At 36.3% G+C, this 23,467-nt stretch overlaps 1 protein-coding gene across 1 annotated transcript in view; it reads left to right on the forward strand.

Moving 5' to 3' along the window:
- Positions 1 to 23,467, forward strand: part of ANKS1B (ankyrin repeat and sterile alpha motif domain containing 1B) — a 450,245-nt gene that overhangs the window by 145,301 nt on the left and 281,477 nt on the right. The window contains exon 11 of the mRNA XM_019470850.1: positions 19,417 to 19,553. Coding sequence (XP_019326395.1) covers positions 19,417 to 19,553 — 137 coding nt within the window. The remainder of the gene's footprint in view (positions 1 to 19,416; positions 19,554 to 23,467) is intronic.

The raw sequence follows: 23,467 nt of genomic DNA on the forward strand, positions 1-23,467 counted from the left end.
ATATTTTTCTGGTTTTGCTGTTTATTTACCTGCTTTTTAGTGAAATTTACTTTAAAGTGAAAATTGAAAATTATCAAACAATTTTCAGCTGTATTTTTCAGTCAATAACTTATTCATAGTGAAATATAATGCCCAGCCTCAGTTATAAGACCTATACATACTTTTTCTCTGCTCCTCTTTGTCTTCCTTTAACCTGTGTCTGAGCCATGTGGAGAGAATTTGGCTATGGTACAGAATTTCTCAATTTACTTGTTTTCACAGGTTAATTTATAAAGATGTAAGGATCACATTCAGAGCTTCAAGATACAAATCTTTGCCAGAACACAGTGTATGGGAAACCAAACTAACGTTCTGACTGAGTTTCAGTGACTACACGTTTCGTATTTGTCATTCCTACTGCCACAGTATAGAATGCACACTTCTTATCAGAAGCAATTTTGTCTAATGCACTATCATATGTTTTTTAATTTTTTAATTTCACATGGCATTTTAATAAAGGTTAAGGGAGTGCTGATGGAAGAATAAAATATACAATAGCTCTTCTATCATGCATTTTGTTGTTTTTTCTTCAGTACAGCTAGTACTTGTTTTAAGCACCTTTCAAAAAATGTAAAAGAAAAGATTTCTGAAAATTATGCCTGGAGACTGTTTGCTGATATAGTTGTTCCTATAATATAAATTATAAATTTATAATTTATTTTCTATTTTTAAGTGTTTTCTGGCATTTTATAGTTCTTTTTATTTTCTCTAAGTACAAATCCCCAAAATATGGGCGGCTTGGGAGTTCTGTTTTATCATAATGACATTTTCATACCCATTTTCTGTATTTTGGATGTTGTTATTTTCATAGTTCTTTGAGTACAATTAGGATGCTTTATATTAGCTTTTTTGGTACTGTGTCTCTTAGAGGAGCACAGTTTACCTGTGTTTCTGGTCCTATGTTAATTACTATTTTGTTGACAGGTGTTATTAACCTACTGATTTTGACCAGTAGGTCTTCAAGTGATCTGAGTCTCAGAGGCTGGCATATATTCCTAACCTCATTGATGTTAGGGCATGTTTTGCCATGGACTTGAGTTGGGTTATATTTTCACCGTATATAACTTCTTCCAAAAGAAGGGTCTTTATTAAAATTAGAAATTAGTCAATTAAGTATTGATATGAGAACAGAAGAAATGTGTCTTGTAGTATAAGATGAAAAAGGAGGTACTGTCTGTGAGAATACTTCCCTTTTCTTCTGATTTCATATGAAATCAGGAGAGGATACCTCTTTAGGTATTATAACACTGTTGTAGTTGGAAGTGGCTGTAGATGGGTCAGTGTGGTGTGCATCTCTGATTTCTGCCCAGTTAGCTACCTCCCTAAAATCACATTGTGACAACATGTGAAAGCTATGACCCATTTTAATTATCTTTGGGTAGGTTTCAGGAGGTGGGTGAGATAGCCTGAAAATTCTTTTTACAGTGAAGTTCATTCCTAGGTAGTTCAGGTAAGCCAGGTTTCTGATATCACCTATGAAACAGATCCAGGTGATCCATATACACTTTATGTATACAGGTCCTGTTCCATATTCTTTCTTTATATGGCTGTAGCCTGTTTTCAGTAGAGTTATACCAACAGTGCGTATATCCCCTATCTAATGTTTAAAGAATAAAACATATCCACTCTTTATTGTTTCAATTTCTTGTACGATGTGGGAATCGGCTTTCTTGATAGAATTTACAAAGGGAGATGAAAAATAAAATTTAACTCCTGTGGTGCAAAATAAGCGCCACTTTCATTAGGGTGTGACTCAAATTGTAAATGTATTAACAGAACAAATGAATGAGAGAAGGTGAATGATAAAAGATTTCAATAATAGTTCATCCACCTCTGCTTCCACTCTAAGCAGTCCTGGGCAGCGTGAGATAATGCCATAGGTTCTAGCTTTAGTAACTCTCATTTAACATTCCCTTTGGATATTTTCATATGAGCATATTTTCATCTGGGTTTCTGTTTGGTATTTAAGGAAAATATTTCACATCTCTATTTATTTATAATATTATTTCTCCAGCCACATTTCTAGAGTAATGTGTCATAATTTGGTTTGTTCCATTGTCCATTTCCCCCACTCCTTTATGTCCTTGATGCAGCAGAGGTCTTGTGGAGAAACAGCATTATAATCATCATTAAAGACTTCTTCAGAATGCGTATGCACAGAAGGCTGATTTGAGGTTGCACAAGCCACGTCAATTCTTACATATTGCAGCTCTAATGTACTTTCCTTTACAACCTTATCATCCCTCTAAGAGGTTTTTAGTATATAATTAAGATAATTGCTCCCCATCATATGCTCCTCTGGATAATATCTCTGATAACATCCTTAACAATGAAATGTTATTCTTAAAAATACTCTGTCGTTTCTGAAGTTAAAACACATGGGAATGACTGATACCACATGACCAGTTCGTTATCAAAATACGTGCAGGTCTCCACCCATCCAGTATGTTCCAGTAAATATGTTTATGTTGTTAAAGTAATTCCACTTTCCAAAGGACTAGCTTACATTTTCTCTGCAAAGTGAGAGAAAAAGGCTGCTGCTTGACATATACTAAACATTTTCTGGCTATTCATTACTTTTTATTATTATTCATTAAAGTACAGTCAAAAAAAATTAGCTTTCATGGGAGTTTTGGGCAATTTTTGCAAATGAGTGCTCATCAAAGTGCATGCATTCTGACCAACACTCAGTTTCATCCATCCTGGTGTGATTACCAGCCAGAATGATCTCATTATACACTTGACTGCATGCTGTCAGACAAAACCCCCAATTCAAAAGAACATAATTATTTTGAGGTATTTTGCATTTTAAATCCCATATGCAAATATTATTTAGCAGGATTTGAGTTTTTCTTTGTTAAATGACTGTTAGTTGCAGCATCCTTTGCAAGTAATTTTGAGTCAGGGATGAAATATACATAGACCATATACAACATATTCCATGTTGTAGTATGTGGTCTAGTAAGTAATCCTATGCTTCAAAATGCTCCTGAGATTGTTTTATAATTGAGCAGATGTAAGTGATAGTACCTTTTATAAGTGGCAATAATTTAATAGATACATGAGGAATAATATTGCTATAAAACCCATCAAATTGGTAATATTAGCAGTAATAGTAAAACTTCATCTTACCATTAATTTGTTTACATTTTACATGCGTCTGGTATATTCTTGAGGAATATAAGCTTGTGTAATGGGTATAGCACTGCATGAAGATCTTCAGAATGCATTTAGCTAATATTATATGTCTCCTGGTGCACCTGTGAATATTCTACAAACCTTAAATTGAATTTTCTACAAAGCTTTTCAGGTTAAATCTTACTCCATATTAGAAGTTGGGAGGAACCAGTTGTCTTGACTTCATACTTTTTATTCTGTTATACTCAAGACTTTGCATATTGTCCTATTTTGCATTAAGATGAAACTGAATCCTAAAATTTGGGAGATCCAGTGCTCAAGTGTTAGTGCTTCACTTGACTTACGTCTCTAATGCAATAAGGTTCAAATACTATAAAAAAAGCTAAACTTGTTTTCAGAAACACTGTAGATGCAACAGGAAATGCAATATAGATATGTCTTGATTCACACAAAGAACTCAGCTGTCTTTTGTGGAAGATGAATTTCTCCACTGTTTGGTCTCTCAATTTCAGATGATAAAGCTGCTCAACTCTGAATGATTAATCATTAGACACTGCAACATACATATCTTAGGATCATCTAGACATTCTCAGCTGTTGCAGAAAGTTATGACATTAACAATGCTCCTGACTCCCCTGCTCCTTGTGTAGTTTTTCAGGCTTTTTCTGATATTTTGTATTAAAGTTTGCAAGTTTAATAAAGTTTATTAGGGAGTGTTTTGTGACTTGCTGTAGATGGTGAATAGATGTGTACTCTACAGGTGCCTTGTAGCACAGTCATTATTAAGTGATTGCCTTCAGTTCAGGTATTAGACTTGATGACTTGGGCAATCCCTTCTATTTCTATGTCCCATATCAGGGCACTTATCTGGGATGTGGGGGATCAAGCCGAGAACCCTAAGTACCAGGCTATAATGTGAGTGAGTATATCTGTATCATGGGATGTGAGAATGCTATTCAGCGCTGGGCCCATGTTTCACATCTTATCTGCATCCCAGCTCCATGTCAGACCAAGATACATGAACTCAGTCCCTGCACCGCTCTGTCAGAATAGGGTTGAGCTCCAGGAGGACCCATGGACTGGATGATCAAAAGATCAGGTCTGTGGGATAGCTGCCCTGCAGTCTTTGTGGTTTTTTTTTCCCATTAGTCTTTCTCGCAAAAGACTTCCATCCTGCTCCGAGAACTATTTCTGATGAAAATATCCTGAAAATGATACATTTCCCCAAGAAAATCAGTTTGGTTTAATCAGTTTTTATATGGTGAAAATAATTTGTCAAAAGATTCACGACCAGCTACACACTGCATTCATGCATCGGTTTGGTGGCTCTGCTAACAGACAGATACTGAGGTCTCTGGATCATAGCTCTGCCTGCTCCCCCCTCACTGTTTTCCGTCATTTCTTCTCTGTAGGGATCATTTACTGCCACACAGTTACTGTGCTTTTTCAAATACTGTAGTGAAGAGTCACTGGCTTTGATATGAATGCAGTTAGTAACCTTGCTCTCTTTTCTACAGTTCTAGTAGACCTAGCGTAGCAATAACTCCTCCCTCTACCCACTGCCAAACAAATGGAAAGTTTTTTAGCTTATATCATACAATCAACTGAATATGTGTACTAATAATTTTATTTCCGCATTGACCTGAATCAGATCTGAAATACTATCTTTTAGGATAAAAAACCCATACTTTATTTCTACTGTCTTTATTTCTCCAGTAAGTAACAACTTAAATGTTGTCATTTTGTGAAAAATTTGAGTTACTGTATTTAACATTTCAACACCTTTAATTGTGTTCTACTGGGAACTCACTTTTTCAAGAGAATATGATATGTTTTATGAATTTTTTTAATAAACTTTTCTACTAACTCTAGTACATTTGGAAAGTGGAAATCTGGGCATAGCTTGCTAAATTTTGTTAAAATCAAAATATTTGTGAAAATATTAAGCAATTACTGAAATAAAATATTTTTGTACATAATGAACAGATTTATTTGTTTTATTCAGTGTCAGAGATGATTAAAAAATAGAAAAACATTGATTCCTACTGAAGGTAATCTGTTGCATTCTGTAAAAAAAAAAAAGATTTTTTTCTCCTGTTCTATTTTAAGTTAAATAAAAACCACTCGTTTACTTCCATTTTCTCTGCTTCTGTCTCCCTTTCTGCATCTGCTAGTCCTGATGGCAGTGTGTAGCTTGCTGCCAAAAAGTTTCCTTCTATTACTTTACAGAGATTTCATTTTTGTTCTTTCTATACCATTTTCATATTTGTGCCACCTCAAAAGGAAATTTGAAGTGTGAAAGAGATGTAGGATTTTGCTATATATCAAAATGGGATGGGAATGTGTTGGTATTGCCAATCCACAAATGTATAGAAGTAGCATATCTTTACTAGCAGCTAATGATACTGTAATTTTCTACTTCAACAGGATATCAAACTAGTCTTTTCCTTTTTTTCTGATATGCCTTCAAATATGGCAGATTTGGAAGAACCCATACGAAAGAATATTTTCAACTCAGTTGCTTTATTGTTTTCAGAAAGCAGGAAGAGTCTTCAGAAGGACAATTTCATATTTTTTGCTCCAGGGCAGGTTGTATTATTCTTTCTATAATACAATGTATCATTATACGCAGTAGTATCTGTTCTGGATGAGGATATTAAAACAGCTGTTTGTAAAAATATGCTTTCCACTCTAGCTCCAGCTGTTCAGTCCATGTCATTTTTCTTTCAGATATCATTCCCTCCCTGCTGGAAGATGCTTAAATAATATAGTGCAATTAAAACTAGTTTCTTACCAGTAGTGCTGGGATCGAAACTAAATTTTTCTCCAAGAGCATTTCCATTATTTTGACATCTATTTCTGTCTTACATTATAATGAAAAAATATCAAAACTTTCTGTGAATATTGTGTAAGTAAAATTTGCAAAAGATACTTTTTTCCTGATCAATTATATAGGTTGTTTTTCAGAGTTTTTCTCATTTAACCTGTAATAACTTAAACAAGGATTTGCCATTGATAAATTTAACAAAAGTGTTAAATGCCTTGTGAAGCCATTGCAAACGAAAAGCAATACCTTTTGTAAATTGCTTGTCCAACTGCTAGATACCAGCCTGATAAAAACAATGTGGGATGAATTTGTGACTCATATTCTACTGGAATAAGGACATTTGCAGTACGAAGTTGTTGGTGGTTAGGAGTTCTGGCAGTAAGAGTGACAGGAATTCTGTGAATCCTGCCTTTTGTTTTCGCTAAATACTTACCTGTATTCATGCTTAAATTATAGTGCAATTAAAACTAGTTTCTTACCAGTAGTGCTGGGATCGAAACTAAATTTTTCTCCAAGAGCATTTCCATTATTTTGACATCTATTTCTGTCTTACATTATAATGAAAAAATATCAAAACTTTCTGTGAATATTGTGTAAGTAAAATTTGCAAAAGATACTTTTTTCCTGATCAATTATATAGGTTGTTTTTCAGAGTTTTTCTCATTTAACCTGTAATAACTTAAACAAGGATTTGCCATTGATAAATTTAACAAAAGTGTTAAATGCCTTGTGAAGCCATTGCAAACGAAAAGCAATACCTTTTGTAAATTGCTTGTCCAACTGCTAGATACCAGCCTGATAAAAACAATGTGGGATGAATTTGTGACTCATATTCTACTGGAATAAGGACATTTGCAGTACGAAGTTGTTGGTGGTTAGGAGTTCTGGCAGTAAGAGTGACAGGAATTCTGTGAATCCTGCCTTTTGTTTTCGCTAAATACTTACCTGTATTCCAGTGTAATTTAATTGTAATTCTTTGGTGTAGTTTAAGACTTGAAGTTAAGGAACGTTGAATAGTTTTAAGCCGTATTTTTCTCCATAAAACTTGGCAAAAAAAGCATACTTTCACTTAATTATGATCCCTCTTTTGGTATTAGTATTTGGATGGGATCAGCTACTTCATTTCTGACCCACCATGTTGGAATATTCCTTCTTGTCTGAATATACTGATTTGGCTCTATGTCAAACAAACGGGCCAAAGCTGCATGGTCTAGAAACTGTGTTTTATTCATTTGCTATCAACAGCAAATACAAATAGCATACCTCTTCAATATATGTGAAGTTTTGTGCTATCTTTATCATCCCTTTATATAGTTAACTGTAGCTCTTAAAAATTCGAAAGATCTATCCAAACTCTTTATCTGTGGTCTCTGTAAGAAATGTAGTAGGTTGCATTATTTGGAACACTTAATAGGAAGAATTTTAAGAAATCTGCAAAGCTAACTTGTGGATCTTAGAGAACCTAAAACCAAAACAAGAAGAGAAAACCACTGAGGCGAACTGCACACTGTGACAGTAACTAAATTAAATATGCTGAAGTGTATAGAAGATTCTAAACACTCAGAGCAGAAGTTATGTAAATCCTGCTTTGTCACTCAGAAGGTAAGCGTAATAATGTGTAAATATATAATACTGTTATATAATTTAATCTAAATTGCAGCAGATAGAAAATAAATTAATGCAGGAATATTAGTAAAAGGTAGAATTTGAGTATTTTTCAGAAGAAAATGCTAAGTATAAATAAAAATATGTAAAAGTAATATATGGCAAAATTGTTTTGGTGTGTTAATTATAAAAAACATAATTTGGAAATTAAATAATACAATCAAGTGTTTGGGTTTTTTTAGTTGCTAAAAACTCTAATGCTGTAGTGCCACAAATTAGCTGTTAATGGTTGGAAACTGGATTCTGTTATTCCAAAATTATGCACAGTATTTCATTTATCTTTCTCAAATCATTTGGACATTATCAGGGCAACATATTGGACTAGATAGCTGGTCCACTCTGGTACAGATATTTCCGTATTGCTTTCAAAATGAACAGCAAATACTTTTAAGATTCCCTGACTTCTGACTATGTATTCGTAGTGCACACTATCTGTTGGATAAATTCTTTATGCTTAATGAGTATACTGTTACACTGGATACAATATACATTTTGAGTTTGGAACAAAATACTTTTTTCCATGTAAATATATATTAAATACAAAAATCTAAATTTTCAGAGTGAGAGTTGAGCTCTCTGAAGTTGCTCAAAAATTTAGATACTTTGAATAAGAATAACTGGATATTAAAACATTTTAAAAGATCATTTCTAGCTCTCTGGCTTTAAAACATTTTGGTTAGCTTTTTGACTTCAGTGTTCTGATAAAGAGCTTTATTACCTAATTAATACTTCAGAAGAACTGAAGCTCATGAAAATATAGTTTTGTCCATAAATTGCATTTCATTGCAACTAAGGATAGACACATATTGGAAGGTTTATCTTCAAGACTGCTTAAATTCTTTATTAACTGAGCTTGATCCCTGGGGAGTATGGCTATCATCAGTATTATTTAAATGATTTGAGAGCACTTACTCTCATCACCTTTTGCAGTTTGTATTCTGAGGTAATTTGAAAATGTAGCCTAATTCACTAATCATCTATTGCATTTGCAATAGTAGAATACTTTCTCTGCACAGCACAGTTTGGTTATTCTCTTTGGATTATAGGAGAAGCCTTGTGAAATACTAAGGCATGCATATGATAGCATTCAGTGGCCTCTCACTGATGAGTTAAATTTAAAAATAAGCACAGACATCCCCAATATGTATCATTCTTTTTTGCAGGATGTTTTTTTTTTTACAAGACTACTAGGCATTCCAGTTTTTAGTGAATGACTGAAATAAACAAAAATATTTTGGCACCTGTGACTACACCCTGTGCTTTTCATTGAACTTCCAGAAACATGATGACTACATGCTGAAACAAGGCAAATGTAGAAATCTATGAAATACCTGTCATAGGCAAGTGCAGTCATTTCACTACAAACCTTTTAAACATGGAAAAGCCAACAAAAACTCCATTTCACAAAAAATAAGTATATGGCAACTGCATAGCATTGTTTTTGAATGCTCAATTAGACATCAACAGCTTGCAGAGGCAGTCTCAAAAGGTTACTCAGGAAATGGTGGAAATCACCCATCATCTCTCATTAGTACTTAATAAGAGATGTTTTTCCAGACAGTTGCCTGGTATTACAAGGGTTATGCAAGCTTGAAGCAGTTCCAAAGTCTATTTCTGCAGGTGGGTGATTAGAGGAAATAAAAAGTTGATAATAGTCATACCCAACTCTCGTGGATGATGCAGAAACAACTAAGCAAGACCCCCTGCTGCCACTGGAATGCACTTCGCTGGTAATTAATTCCAAACACAGTCCTGAAATAGCTGCCACATCCAAGACTGGGCCAGTTACAGCTTCAAGTGCTTTCAACAAGACAGTTGCAGATATATATTTACAATCCTACTCAGAGCAATGGTTATTCAGGTTTAAGTGTGTGGGAAACAAAACAAGTTCAAAAGAACAAATTCAAACAGTTTAGTCCAACCGTTCTCTCTATGCATCCAGTGTAGCTACCTACTGATTCTATTATTCAGTATTCCATCTGCTCTTTTGAAATGTCTCCTGTAATGTTCATTCTTTGAAATGCTGAAATACATGATTGTCCTTATCTGTAGTTCCTAGATTTATGCCATGTTGAATAGTCATGTAGGAGAGAAAATTTGCTTTGGGGATTTAGTCAAGTTAAAACAATTTTAAAGCTGAATCCTATACTATGGAAAATTGCCTAGTCCCTCAATTTGGGCTGCTATGTAACATGAACATTTTTGTTATCTGCCTGACAAAATAGGAGATTTTCTGTTCTTTTCCTGGATTTCTGTATGAAATGCAGCCTGGCTTAGTTTACTGTATGCAATTGCTGTGAATCTTTGTAATAGGTCCACCACTTACAGGAGACATCACATTTTTATCACACATCCTATCCAAGAAATTTTATACATGGCAGCTTTGTATCAAATCAGGGCAATTCTTACTATTTTGTGACCTACTTTCAGTTTTGGGGCTTTGTTAGTTTCTTCGTACTTCTTGACTTGGGCTCCTGCTTTGTAAATTTACTGCTGGTGGAATCCAGCAGCCTAGACTGACCCACAATGAATGAACTGAGCCTAAGTAGTGCTGTCTCCATACAAAATGTTCAGATATATTGTTTTAAGACTTGCACTGAAATGTGTCTATGGGTATGTTTTAGTGTAATGGGGTGATTCTCCTTGCTCTGCCTTAGAAAGGGTTAAGTGTGATTCAGTGAGCCCTCTGTAAGCTTCAGGAAGATCACTGTGCCCAAATTCTCTTTACCATATGGAATAGGATTCGGATGATTCTTCATGTGGGCCTGGGTCTCTCTCTCACTTTTAGAAAAAGCTCAGCAACAGTAGGAAAGATTCCGTGAGGCATAATCTGGACAAGTTTCTTGGTCTTCTCCTCAGCACGAGGATATCAGCATATCCCTGATAAAACTTCCATATCTTTGGTTATCCCTGGAATCAGAAAATACTGGTTTATCTATCGCTCCAGTGTGGTTGTAAGCAGCAAGTCTTCTTTCATTCCAGTTATGAAGCTTTTTAAAGGACTAGATGATCATTCCCCCATTATTGAAGAGCACTAAAATCTAGTCCTTATGGTACTATCTATGATGGGACCTACATGAAACTGTTCATTTCTTAGCCAGTCTATGAAACTAGCTCTGCTGGTGGCTGTGACCTCTGTGAGGAGATGTATGTAAATTCAGTCACTGATGACTGATCCTCCAGAAGTAGTACTATTTCCATATTATCTCCTTTTGTACTCTTCCAAGATTTCTATTGATGTTATGATTGATTTCTATCCAAGACAGATGATTAGCCTCGTCATGTTCTTTTCAGAGCTTTGTGCCTCCATATAACACGTTTGATGTTAAGAGGACATGTAACATGTACAGACAAAGGCATTCCAACATTTTTCCTAAAGACAGATCCAAAACCATAGAAATTGCCAGACTGGATAAGTGTTTCTGTAGTAGTTTTCTAATAGTCTAGCAAATTGAGTCTGCTATAACTGATCAAACTTAGGTCTGTCTTGATGCCACGCTAAAAAGCATTTTGATCCCAGACAACACCAAGTCATCTGGAGCTTTATTCACATTTTTGCATTATCCTGATGCTGGGGTGTCCAAAACAGATGCAGGGTTTTGGCCCACCTTCAAGTAGTTTGAAACATTGCATGAAATCTTCCACACTGAGCAGAGCTTGAGGAATAAAAGGAAGTTATTTACTGGTAATAGGGTGCCTTTGAAGTTGTTGTCTATATATGTATGCAGGTGTATCTATATTTATTTATGCATATGTGTATATGTGCACATTCACTTTCCACCCTTTTTCTTTCTCCTGGATTTGCAGTGTACAAATCTATCCAGGCCCTGAGGTTATAGTATAAAGTTCTACAAGGTCATAATGATTAGGCTTTGTGCTTTAAGAATTTTGTTTGTGCCTAGTATTATATTTTCAGAGGTTTTAGAATTTAGTGTGTATATATATATACACACACGATTAGATGTGTAGCCTATAATCTAGTTCTAGATTATTACTGGTCCACACCTTTAAAGTTAAATATATATTTCTTCCATTCTTATAGCAAATTGTAAATCTCAGCATATAGTATTTAAGTGACTCCACAAATAATCGGAATGTGGAAATAAAATAGGCTGAGTATACATTTGCATTTTGGTTCAGAGCACTGGATGTGAGTTTGAAATAAATCGTAGTTCCTAGTTACTATTCATTGCTTTAGTCACAGGCTGGTTTTGGAGCACATAAACCAGACTCCTTTTTGATCTGAAGCTCCATTTCAGTATGGGGTCCTTTTGGAAGCTGTGAGGTACATGGATAGTGGGGGGTTTTGGTAGAATGAATAAGATGCTACATAGTCCTAAAAATTCAAACCCACATATATTCTAAATGGAGCGTCATGGGGATCAACTGCTTTGATCTGCTGATCCATTGCCATTACAGTAAATTGTAGAAATAACTGATGTAACAGCTGATATAGACATAACTGTAGATTTTGAAAAGGACGCTAGCATGTTTCTTTGATGAAAGTGGAAAACTACAGATTAACTGTGTGTTCCATTGTGAAGATTTATTTCTGAGGTGAAATCTAATTATATTTCTGGAATATGGACTGACTTTTGGCTTTTGATATTTCACTTGCTGAGATGTGATAGGAAGTGTTCTGGTTGGTATACTTGGTATCTGCCCAATAGTTAATATTGTGGCATTATATACATATAGTGCCTTTTCTTTGTGTACATTATGAGAAAAATTATCTATTAGAAAAGTTCCAGTGAGCAGTTTGTCCTCACAGTACATGGATAGTGGGATGAAAATTTTGATGAAACACTTGTTGAACTGTGGTGATATGGTGTATTACTATCCATAAGGGCATTTTTCTCTACGCAGCATACCATACGAAAGACGACAATCCTCCACTAACTGACTACTGATGTCACACAGCACAGTAAAAGGCGAAGTTCCCAGAGCATGATTTTTTTAATATAGTTTCAGTTAGATGGTTAACATTTTTATGTTTTTGTCTGACGTCTTAGTAGATGACAGCAGTAAAAGAACACCATACTTTGCTCTTGACGATATACTAAAAGAAGACAATATTCATTTTCATTTTGCTTTCTCCAGACTCAAATCTGAATGATCCTTAAAAGCATAAAGCAGTCACTATATCCATGAATAGGAGCTCCTTGCACTACCCTCTTTAGTTGACCTCTTGTTATCCTGTAAACTTCAGAAAAAGGCTTATTATAGCCTTGGACCACTGAGATGTCACTAGTTAACTGTGCTTGGGTTGTTGAACCTTGCCCTATTTGTCTACAGTAGAAGTGTCTGAGTTAGCTGTCTAGACTTTGTTTAAAACTAATGTATATCTTAGTATAATCAATGAAGTTCAGGGCTTCTTTGTCTGACCTAATATTTCTTCAGTATAATATATCTAAATATAGAATATGTTCTAAATTCTAATTAATACTGTTTTAACTGGTTTTCATTGACTTAAAGATGAGTTTAGTATGCTCACTGAAAAATGTAGCTGTATTTCAAGAAATCCCACCTTGCAAGCCTGAAGATCAGTTTCTGAATTGCTCAAGACTTTTGAGAACAAACTAATGCCATTTCTGTGGAAAGCAATTTAGTTACTAGCATATGAATACAGAAGTTTAACTTTAGGCCCTGAATTTTGGTTCAAAAAATCAGTTTTATTAGACATATATAATATGTTACATAATGTCATTTTCATTTTATTCAGAAATTCTTTTTGTACTGAAAGACTGCATTGCGAATGAATCACTGAATACTTATAATGTCAGTGATAGTAGACCAACTTTTCTTCCTGTGTGTCATGGTTTAACCTCAGCCAGCAACTGAGCACCACACAGCTGCTCATTCATTCCCCCTGCCCCGGTGGGATGGGGCAGAGAATCGGAAGAGTAAAAGTGAGAAAACTCTTAGGTTGAGGTAAGAACAGTTTAATAATTGAAATAAAACAAAGTAAAATAGTAATAATAGTAATAACAACAACAACAATAATAACAACAACAATAGAAGAAAAAAACCCAAGTGATGCAACTGCTCACGACCCACCAACTGACGCCCAGTCAGTCCTTGAGCAGCGATCCCTGCCCCCCAGTCAACTCCCCCCAGCTTATATACTGAGCATGACATCACATGGTATGGAATGTCCCTTTGGCCAGTTTGGGTCAGCTGTCCTGGCTGTGCCCCCTCCCAGCTTCTTGTGCACCTCCAGCCTTCTCAGTCGGTAGAGCATGGGGAGCTGAAAAGTCCTTGACTTAGTATAAGCACTACTTAACACACCAATGTTTTAGTTGTTGCTATCAACATTATTCTCATCCTAAATCCAAAACGCAGCACTGTACCAGCTACTAGGAAGAAAATTAACTCTATCCCAGCTGAAACCAGGACACTATGAAAGGATTGGTTATGATCTTAATTCTTGTATCTTTTGTGTGAGACATGACGTTAGTGTACATTCATAGTTAAACATTTTTATGAACAAGATAACTGTATGCTCATATTAATCAGGCTTCAACAACATTGAACTGAATAACAGATAAAACAACACTGTGCAAAAAGCATCTTTTTTTATTGCAATTGTATTATATATGACAGTGTGGTGAAAAAAGATTTTGTGAGGGGTTTGTCTTGCTGCTTCCTTACTCCCTTAACGTTCTCATAAATAGGTGCTGTAAAAAATAAACATTTTCCATATGAAATTACTTAAAAACTCTTAAATTCATAAATTTAAAAAAAATTATGTGAACTAGTTCTTATTCAATGCTATTCAATTTCTTTTTATCATTTTCCTGTAAGAATATATAAAACAACTGCTGGTGAAATATGGTATAACTGGAACAGATCAGTAAAAAGCTAATCTGGATTTCTGGATTTGGTGGAGTTGATTCAATATTAATAGGTTTTAGTGTAACTGAAATCAAGCCACCTGTCTGTAATCAAAGGATGTAGCTCTAATTCAAATAATGCTAGTGTGACTTGAGAGTAAAAAGATTTTTTTAAATGGTGGTAGGAACAACCTGACCTTCAACTTCCAAGCAATGATGTCATCATTTGTAATTACAGTCTTTTGATGCATAAGGAAAAGACTAATATGCACAGGCAAGTTGTATGAAGCACTAGTGCGACTGTTGCTGTAAATACTGAGTCTGCTTCTACTGTAAATGTTTCAAAAATTGGGAAAAGTAGCAAATAGAATTTTGAGAGTTATTAAGATTTGGAAAATAAGATTAAGATTAAGATGTGGAAGCCTGTCTAACCCCGTGAGAAATTTAAGAAGTACCATCTTTTTTCAGATGTCCATGAGATGGTTAGTGGTACAAGTGATCCATGGTGGCATTGTAACACTTTCTGTCCTTTAAAACCTTGTATGCTGAGCCAATCAATCAACAAACAAAGCAAATTAGTAAGATTTGCCAGGATGTAAATCAGCATAGCTATTTTTATAGTCCACACTAGATGAGTCCAGTTAATCCAAAACCTGACTTTATCTAACCTTTTAAAAAAATTATTTTGGTTATTCTGGACATAGAAAACATAACATAGTATATTTTTTTTTATCCTATCCTATTCTATTTCCTTTGCCCTGAAACAAAGGAAATGGAGGATGGAAAGTCTTCAGTAACCATTTTTAAAAATCAGAATAAGCTCCAATTACATAATCCTTGTGACAATTTGGCATGTATGATGGAGGCAGGAAGGCATATTGTTAGAGCATGCTGCAGTTCAGTAATTTTTAGCTACCAGATGATCCCTGGAGCCTGATGTTATCTGACTCGTACAGAAACATCTCTTAGCTTACTGCAGCTTGAGCCAAGAACTAGAAGAGAATGACAGCCATAAATACTTCCCTGTTGGGCCCATCTATAGCACTTATTAGAAACTCAGCATGGGAGATAATCTTTCCTAGGTAAATTTGGTAGGTTCTCAAGTTTCCAAGTTCTTTCTGCCATGAAATGTTCCACTAAAACTTACAGTATTACCATTATGGTTACCTAAAGAGAAAAAAAAAAAAAGTTTACTTTAGTTTTGTTACCAGAGAAAGAGAAAAGAAAATGAAAACATAATTATTATATCATTTAATTACAAAAGAAAATATATTCAAATCCATTCTTAATGAAACTATGAGTACTGTATGCATAAACAGAGAAGTCACCCAAATTGGTTGCAGGAACTAATTTGATGGTGATATTCTCTCTCTGATGGAGCAGACCCAGGTAGTAAATCATTATTGGTTGCCTAATGGGAAGATCCTACTGTGAAAATAAACAGCTGTCCACAATAAAGAAATTGTTTACAAGAAACCATTATGTGTCAGACACTTCATTCCCTTGAGAAAGGAGTGAAGGCATGAAATACTGAGCAGTTGGATTTTTTTCTGGGATGTTTATTTCAAAGAAAAATATTTGAATTTTTCTGGTAAAGCTTTATTTTTAGATTCTAATAGCATGATCCTTTCATGTATTACCACTTTAGTTTGCTTGGAAGGAAAGACTGTAACTACTGTTTTTGAGATTGCTGTATATTATGTATGTTCCTGAATTCGTTATAGTTGTATGCATACACTGTACCTGGAGAAGTTTTTCTCAGCCCCATCGAGTGGGGCATGTAATAGCCCTGCCTCTCCTAATGAATATCTTCCAATAAATTTTCATTCCAAGAATTTCACTTCCGGTCAGATTGATGCTTCTCAGGTGGGACTGTATCTAGGGGCAAAGCCTAGTCTTCAGTGACCTGTCATTGAACAGGGTCAACAAAATCTTGCTCATACAACTTGACCCTCTATAAACGTCTTCTGAATATTTGAAGTGTGAGTAAACTAAGCTGAGGTGACTATCATCAAGGGCTTGAAAGAGAATGAAATGGTGGGCAGAAAACTGTGTTCGTTACCACCAGCACGAATCTGTATTTCTATCTATCTCTCCTTTGCATGGTGCATCTTTGAGATACTTCCACATCTGCAAGACTTCCTGATTTCACGTGCAAGGCTTTCATGTGCTAAACAGCTAAAGGACAGCTGTGCTTAAGCACAGTCACACAGGCTTCACAGCAAAAGAACAGTGACAGAAACTCAGGGACTGCTGAAGTACCAGGGAGTTTGTGTACTTTATAGGTTTAGCTGTTTGTCAGAGACAATCATTCTGTTTGTTTCTCACACCAGTAAGTAAGTAAGTGCACTAAGCACACTTAACTAGACTCGCATGGAACATTTCTCACTCTAGAAGTTATTTCTTAGCTTCCTAGATGGTGCCTGTATTACCACGTCTTGGCAGCAGTATAGTCCCTTGTTTTGTATCTCCATACACAGTGCAGGGCTCTACCAAAGCAAGTCTCTGCTTCTTCAGTCAGGGAGGTTCATTGGTAATTATCTATTGATGAGTCTGTCCATAGACTAAAAGAAGATGATATTTCATATTCTGGAGCAAAAGAGGATAAGACTTTCAGCTCAATTAAGATACTCCTAACACTCATATTTAGTCTTCATCCTCACTATGAGATTTCCAAAGACTATGGCAAGGCCTTGGTGGGGTGTTTTCTTGTCAAATCCCTGTCCCTCCTTTGATGAGCTAGGCTTTCAAATCACAGGATATTCATTCACATTCTGCACGTAAACAGTTTTCCAGTTAGATGCCAGGCCAGACAGGGAAGTATAAGAGAGACCTAAGGCTTTCTGGAATGCCATCCAAGTTCTTCCGTGAAAGGGATGTTACTATGAAGATTCACCTTAAGTTCCTTTCTCAGGCTGTATAAAAATTTGTTTGGTTCATTGTATTAACACATACGTATTACTTTCTGAATGAAATTAATTCAGATCCAAGATTTCCTTCCACATTTGCAATGATTCAGGAAGACCCCTTCTATGTCTTAAGACTGCATACCTAAAGGACTGGCAGTTTTGATGCAGATACTTTTCAACAAAGTTGGAATTGTCTGTGACAGGGAGGGTTCACGCTGTCAGACCTCAGGTAACACCTGAGGTTTTGTATGGGATGTCTCCGTTACAGATGTCTGCCAGACTGCCACCTGAACTTTTGTTTACACTTTCATTAAGTGTAACAGTATTGCTGAAACATTCCAGCCTGGTATTCCCTTTAGAACAGTTTGTCAGTCTGTATTTGACCAAAATCTTTAAGACCTCATTCAGATACGTAGTCTGATATGTATCTACATATCTACATATGTAGATATGTAGAAATACAGGGAGTATTTCTTAGAATCATGCATACTATGAAAGTATCTGTAAGTTGGAAAGGCCATAAAGTTTACATTCTTGCAACTATTCTTTATCCTTTGTTAGCTACATTAACGTAACTGGGATTTCCTTCCCTTTGAAATCTCTGTTATACCTCGAAGAATTCTCCCAGGCCAGTAGGATTGAGAGGGAGAAACTTCAGTCATTGCTTTCACAGCGGCATTTGTGGCTTGCACAGATGGAGGACTTGTGACTTCTACAACTGCAGAAGTTGGTTAGGCATAAATTCTGTAGCTTACAGCACTGGAGCTGCTTTTGTTTATTTGGAGTTTGGGTTTTTTTGGAGTGGACTTGCCCACCGAGTGAAAGTACATATTGGAGAGCCACCTCAATTACAAATAAATAGACTTTCTTCTGTGAACTCTGCAGGCTGTCAGTTGAGGCCCACAGACGTGAGATTTGAATGTAATCATTGTCTTAATGCAGAGCTGCAGGTGTTATAGCACATTTAGGAACATGGAGCACATGCCTTTGTGACCCACAAAGGAAGGTACTCTGTAGATTCACAGACACCGTAAAGATCACCATGACCATGCACAGGCAGTGGCATTTTCCCCAGAATCTGAACTAAAGCATTTCTTTAATAATACAATTCTAAAGGCATGAAGTAATGTGGAGCTTTTGGCCTCCTGCTAAGTCATTCTGGTGCTTGGTTACCATCACGGCTGGGAAGCTATGCCTTATTTCATAGTCCTCTCTATCCTCTGACCTGATTTTCACTAACGTTATCTTACGTTGTTCAAACAGCATTAAGAACATTTAGAGAAGGTAAGAATGATACTTTAAGTCCCTTTAATGGTTCTTCACAGTGCCATAAAATGGTAATAACATCACAAAATATGTCCGAACAGCAGTTTCCCATATACCTGCAGGTATGTAGACATTTTTAAGCCAGCTGTAGCTTATCTAGCTGAGATACTGCTAGAAAGGTAGCTACTGCAGTGCACAGCTCTATGGAGGATGGAAATTTCATCAGAGGAGCTGAGTACGTTTTTGTGCAATTAATCCTCTCTGATCTGTTACGTCGCTCACAGTGTCCAGGAAAAGTTGTCACTGACGGCTATTAGCATGCTCTAAGTTGAGTGTGTGTTTATATAACTTGTTGAACTGGGTCGTATGTGTTAGGATTTGCCAGGATGAGATATGAGTTGCATTAGAAAGCTCCCTTTTAAGTCATCCCTGTTATAGTGATAGTACTTGGATTCACAATCAGTAATTCAGGGTTACAAAAGTAAAATATTTGAGTTTGTTTTGTGCCTTATTTTATTTAGGTATTAAGAGAGTTCTATATCCTACCTTAACACAGAATGTATGAGCTGATAAAATAAGTGTAGATATGCAATATATTCCTTACCAAATACATTTAAATTAGAATAGATTTTGTAAGTTGAAATAGTATTCTGAGTAGCGTTCTGTTTTCAAAATAATTTTTTATTTTAAAATTTATGAAATACTTGTAAGTTCACATAAATGCTATTTTTATTCACAGATAATGCACCTCAGGTAGCAATTACCGCACCAGGATCTGGTAACCATAGAAACAGCTCTACAGGCCCAACACCTGACTGCTCTCCTCCATCACCAGACACTGCACTTAAAAACATAGTGAAAGTTATACGTCCTCAGGTAGGTGATCACCATAAGCATCCTCTTATTAGTTGTGTTTTTCATTTTAGAAGCAGGCTATGATGCATGTGTTTTAAGAGGATGTTATCGCTATACACATATGAATAAGTCAAAGACAGATAAACCAAACACAAAATATTTTTTGTACTTAGGAAGCAATCTTGATAGCAGGAAAAGATAGAATATTTTATGTATGAGCCCAATGTACAGAGACATATGTACAGAGACAATGTACAGAGAGATATCAGTACATTTTTCTTATAGCATTAATAATGAATGAAGTCTTTATGTAATATTTTGTATTTTTATGTACTATTAGTTTTCTTCTAAGTTTATGTTCTGGTTTTATCAGTATTAATTCCCTGTTACTTTTTCAGGTTTTCTTTCCTCTTTCTGTATCTCTATTTACATGGTCCCATGTTTCATACCTTCTTTAGTTTACCTTCTTGTATAGTGTTTTTTCTCGACTTTCATCCTTCCCAACTATATGTATTTCTAATAGTTTTTGGTAAACAAGATGCTTAATGTGTGGAAGACTTGAGTGCCCCTTGTAATTCTTTAAGGAGTACAGCCTTTTAAAATAAAAGCTTTAAAATAAATAAACTTGATTCAGTAGTATAGAGGTAATCAGCATAGAGGACTTTATTTTAGAATCACAGGATAATGTAGATCAGAAGAAACCTCAGGGGATTATCTAGTTCACTGCTTAAACAGGCATGACATTAGGTGTGTCAGAGCTAGCTGTGACAACTACACAATGAATTGGCTAATTGTGAAACTTTTTTGGTGTGAACCAAAAGAACTTCTATTCCTCTCCTACCAATTATTGGGTTCAAATGCAGCCATCTGTTCTTCATTGCTGAGCTGATCTCTGCAACTGAGCCACTTTGATGCTAGTGGATGCAGGCTTTGTATCATCAGTATGTTGCTGGTATTTGTGTTACTTGAGAAGTAAGCTGATGGATACATGATATTTTGGTGAGAATTATATAGGGCAGATTGTTTTGATGCCGCACAAGTGATGGAGGTGGATCCTCCTTTCAATACTTGTGGGAGCACACAGTTCAGAAGGTCTTGCAGAATTAAAGGTAATTACTAGGTGCACCTGCCATTTCTCTCTAGGAGCCATTGGTTTCCTATGGCTGACACTGTCAGTGCACAGTAATTCTAACAATTGGCTGGTACAGCGCATCTCTCTGTGACACTACAGCAGTTTGGGTTCCGCATCCTGGTTTAAATCTGGGTTGCAGGGGATCTAAAATAACAGCTTCTTCTCCTTTTCTCTTTTTATAGTTGCTTGTTTTGCTTGTTCCTGTAGTCTCTCTGTCCCTCCCACCCTACATCGGTATAGTACTGAAATGCCTCCTTCCCTCTAAGCTGTTTTTTATAGTAGGCGGCAAGCAAACAGAAAGGTATTGGAATATTGTTGGAACAAGCTTATTGAAAATAGCATTTAAAAAGCTGTTTCCATCATGATATTGCCAACAGATGGACCCGGAACACTGAATGGTGATGTTCTCCTGCTCGTTAACCCTGAATGGATTCAGCAGATTCTGGGGAGCTATTTTCAAATTTAAATCATGCCATTTACTGACTCCCAGTATTCTCATCATTCTGCAGAACAAAAGCTAGCTGCGTGGTATATATGGGCAGAACTTTACCATGTTTGCTAAAATGTGTCTCATGTGGCCCTACATGTGGCACACTTCCTATGCAGAAAACAACAGCAGAAAGGCACATGTAGGCTAGTGCTTAATGTATGTTGTAAATCTATGCACTAATACATGAGAAGTTGGATGCACTATAGCATTCAGATCGCATTATGCTTCTTCTTTCTCCATGTGTTTTATGCACATTGCTTCAGTATTCTTCCTTTTCTTTTTGTTGCTTACCTAATCACCTCCCCCCAAGATCTCAATCCAAGAATTTAGACAAAGAAGTTGTAGATGTTTGCAATGTGATGTTTGCAAACCATTAGTGTTAATTCTGCCTGCATATTTAATTCCTTTATTCCATGCCTCCTGCATTCAATTACATGGCAAGCTCTTTGAAGGTTAACACAATAGGATTCTATTCTTGACTGACCTCTTGCTACTCATGTAAAACTAATGAATAGTGTTACACAATACATGCAACATAATTAATTTTCTGTTGTCTGCCAGGGCCTCTTTGTACTTTTCTAGCAAAATAAACAGATTTTAAGCAGATCTAAAACAGGGATCATATAAATTTCCAAAACAGCTGTCACTCCTTTCCCCTTTTCATATGGCTTGTGCATCCAGCATTGAAGGTGCCACTGAAAGGCAGAACGGGAAACTCTTCAGCAGCTAGTTTTGCACTAGGCAGGCTTTGGTAGCTTGGATGAAACTGCCAGGGAAGTCTGGCCTTTCAACTCATATTGTTATTTTCATTTATAGCCTTACTTGTCTTTCCTGGAGGGTTGTGTGTATAACAGTTTACCCGCAGTGAGGAGAAACGCTGTGTTAACTACTCTGTGATCTGTGTAAGCAGCAGGAGAGGGGACCAAAGATTCTTTCCTCCCACCAGTCTAGTGAGGGCAGGCAGTGGCAGAGAGTGGAAAAAGAGAAACCTGGTGAGCTGGGTTTGGAGGCAGAGGTGGGGGTCATTCTGCCTCCTGTTTTCTTTGGCCAGGTACCTAAGACTGTGTGCCGGCTTACATGATGGCAGTGCATATACATGCTTCAACTCATGACAGATTCTGAAGATGTTTGTATGAATATGAGGTTTAGCACAGCACAGTGGCCTCTCCCCTCTCCTGTACCAGACGCTCACGTACCAAACCCAGCTTGGGGGGGGGAATCTGTCAGCTACACCTGCTGCTTGGGGTCCCTGAAGAGGGAGGAGGCTGTGATGCTGCACTGCCAGCCCATGGGGTGAAAGTACCACAGCTGGGAAGTGTGAGACAGGAACAATCTCATACACAGAGTGTGAATCCTGAGAGGTCTGGGTCGTGGTCAGTTAAGAGATTCCTCAGAGGGCACTCAAAATTTGTCCTTTTCCTTCTAGATGTCTCTTAAACTGGCCCTAATTCTCCCCTTCTTATATTAAAAACGTGCCCTCACAAACCCTGACTGAGAATTTCTCTTTTCCTCCCACCTTTCACTCACATTTCTGAAAATTTATCCTTTCTTCAGTTTTTTATGATGAATTTTGAGGTGAGAAACCTGCAGTTTGTTGCGACCTTACCACTCGTCCCTTAAGAGATCCCATTGCTTTCTAAAATCTGTCTAAAAGCTCTCTTTGGATATGTCTCGACTCTTCAATTCAGTGTGCTGTTACTAAAGCTGAAGCCTATTTTAACTGAAATGGTGTATCTCCCTGGCACAGTGCAGCACTCTGGAACTCAGATATCAGAAGCAGTGTTAAGTTCAGTGCCACAGTCCTGAAGATAGCTCACTTAGTAATTCAGGGATGTGTGCTATGTTATTTGTGCCCCTTAGCTATGGCCTGTACCTGTGATCTAGCATTTTGCAAAAACACATCTTGTTTTCAAATTTGCCAAGGGTCAGACTCTGAAAAAGAGGATTTGTTGAAAAGTTATATATATACAGATAAGAAACAAACAGAATTTAGTTCAGAGTTTGAATCACTTGATCATTTTTTTCCAGATTGTCCAGACAAATCTTAGTAAGTTTTTAACTCATGAATTGCTGATGAATGAAAGCTTTGAGAAAGTAATACGGTTTCAAGTTAGAGACATATGCCTCTGTGAAGTATACTAACAGCACGTGGGAGAAAAAATGAGATGTGGTAGAAGACCAAGTAGGTTAATGTGTTAACTAAAGTCCTCTGAAATTTTAGGCTCTCTTCCAAGTTTTAACTTAGTACATATAGTAAAATATATCCTACCTTATCAGAACTGGAATTTTAGAAGGTGACAGTGAAATTGAGCT

The sequence above is a fragment of the Aptenodytes forsteri genome, unplaced genomic scaffold, assembly GCF_000699145.1.
Source record: "Aptenodytes forsteri isolate BGI_AS27 unplaced genomic scaffold, ASM69914v1 Scaffold128, whole genome shotgun sequence".
Lineage (NCBI taxonomy): Eukaryota > Metazoa > Chordata > Aves > Sphenisciformes > Spheniscidae > Aptenodytes > Aptenodytes forsteri.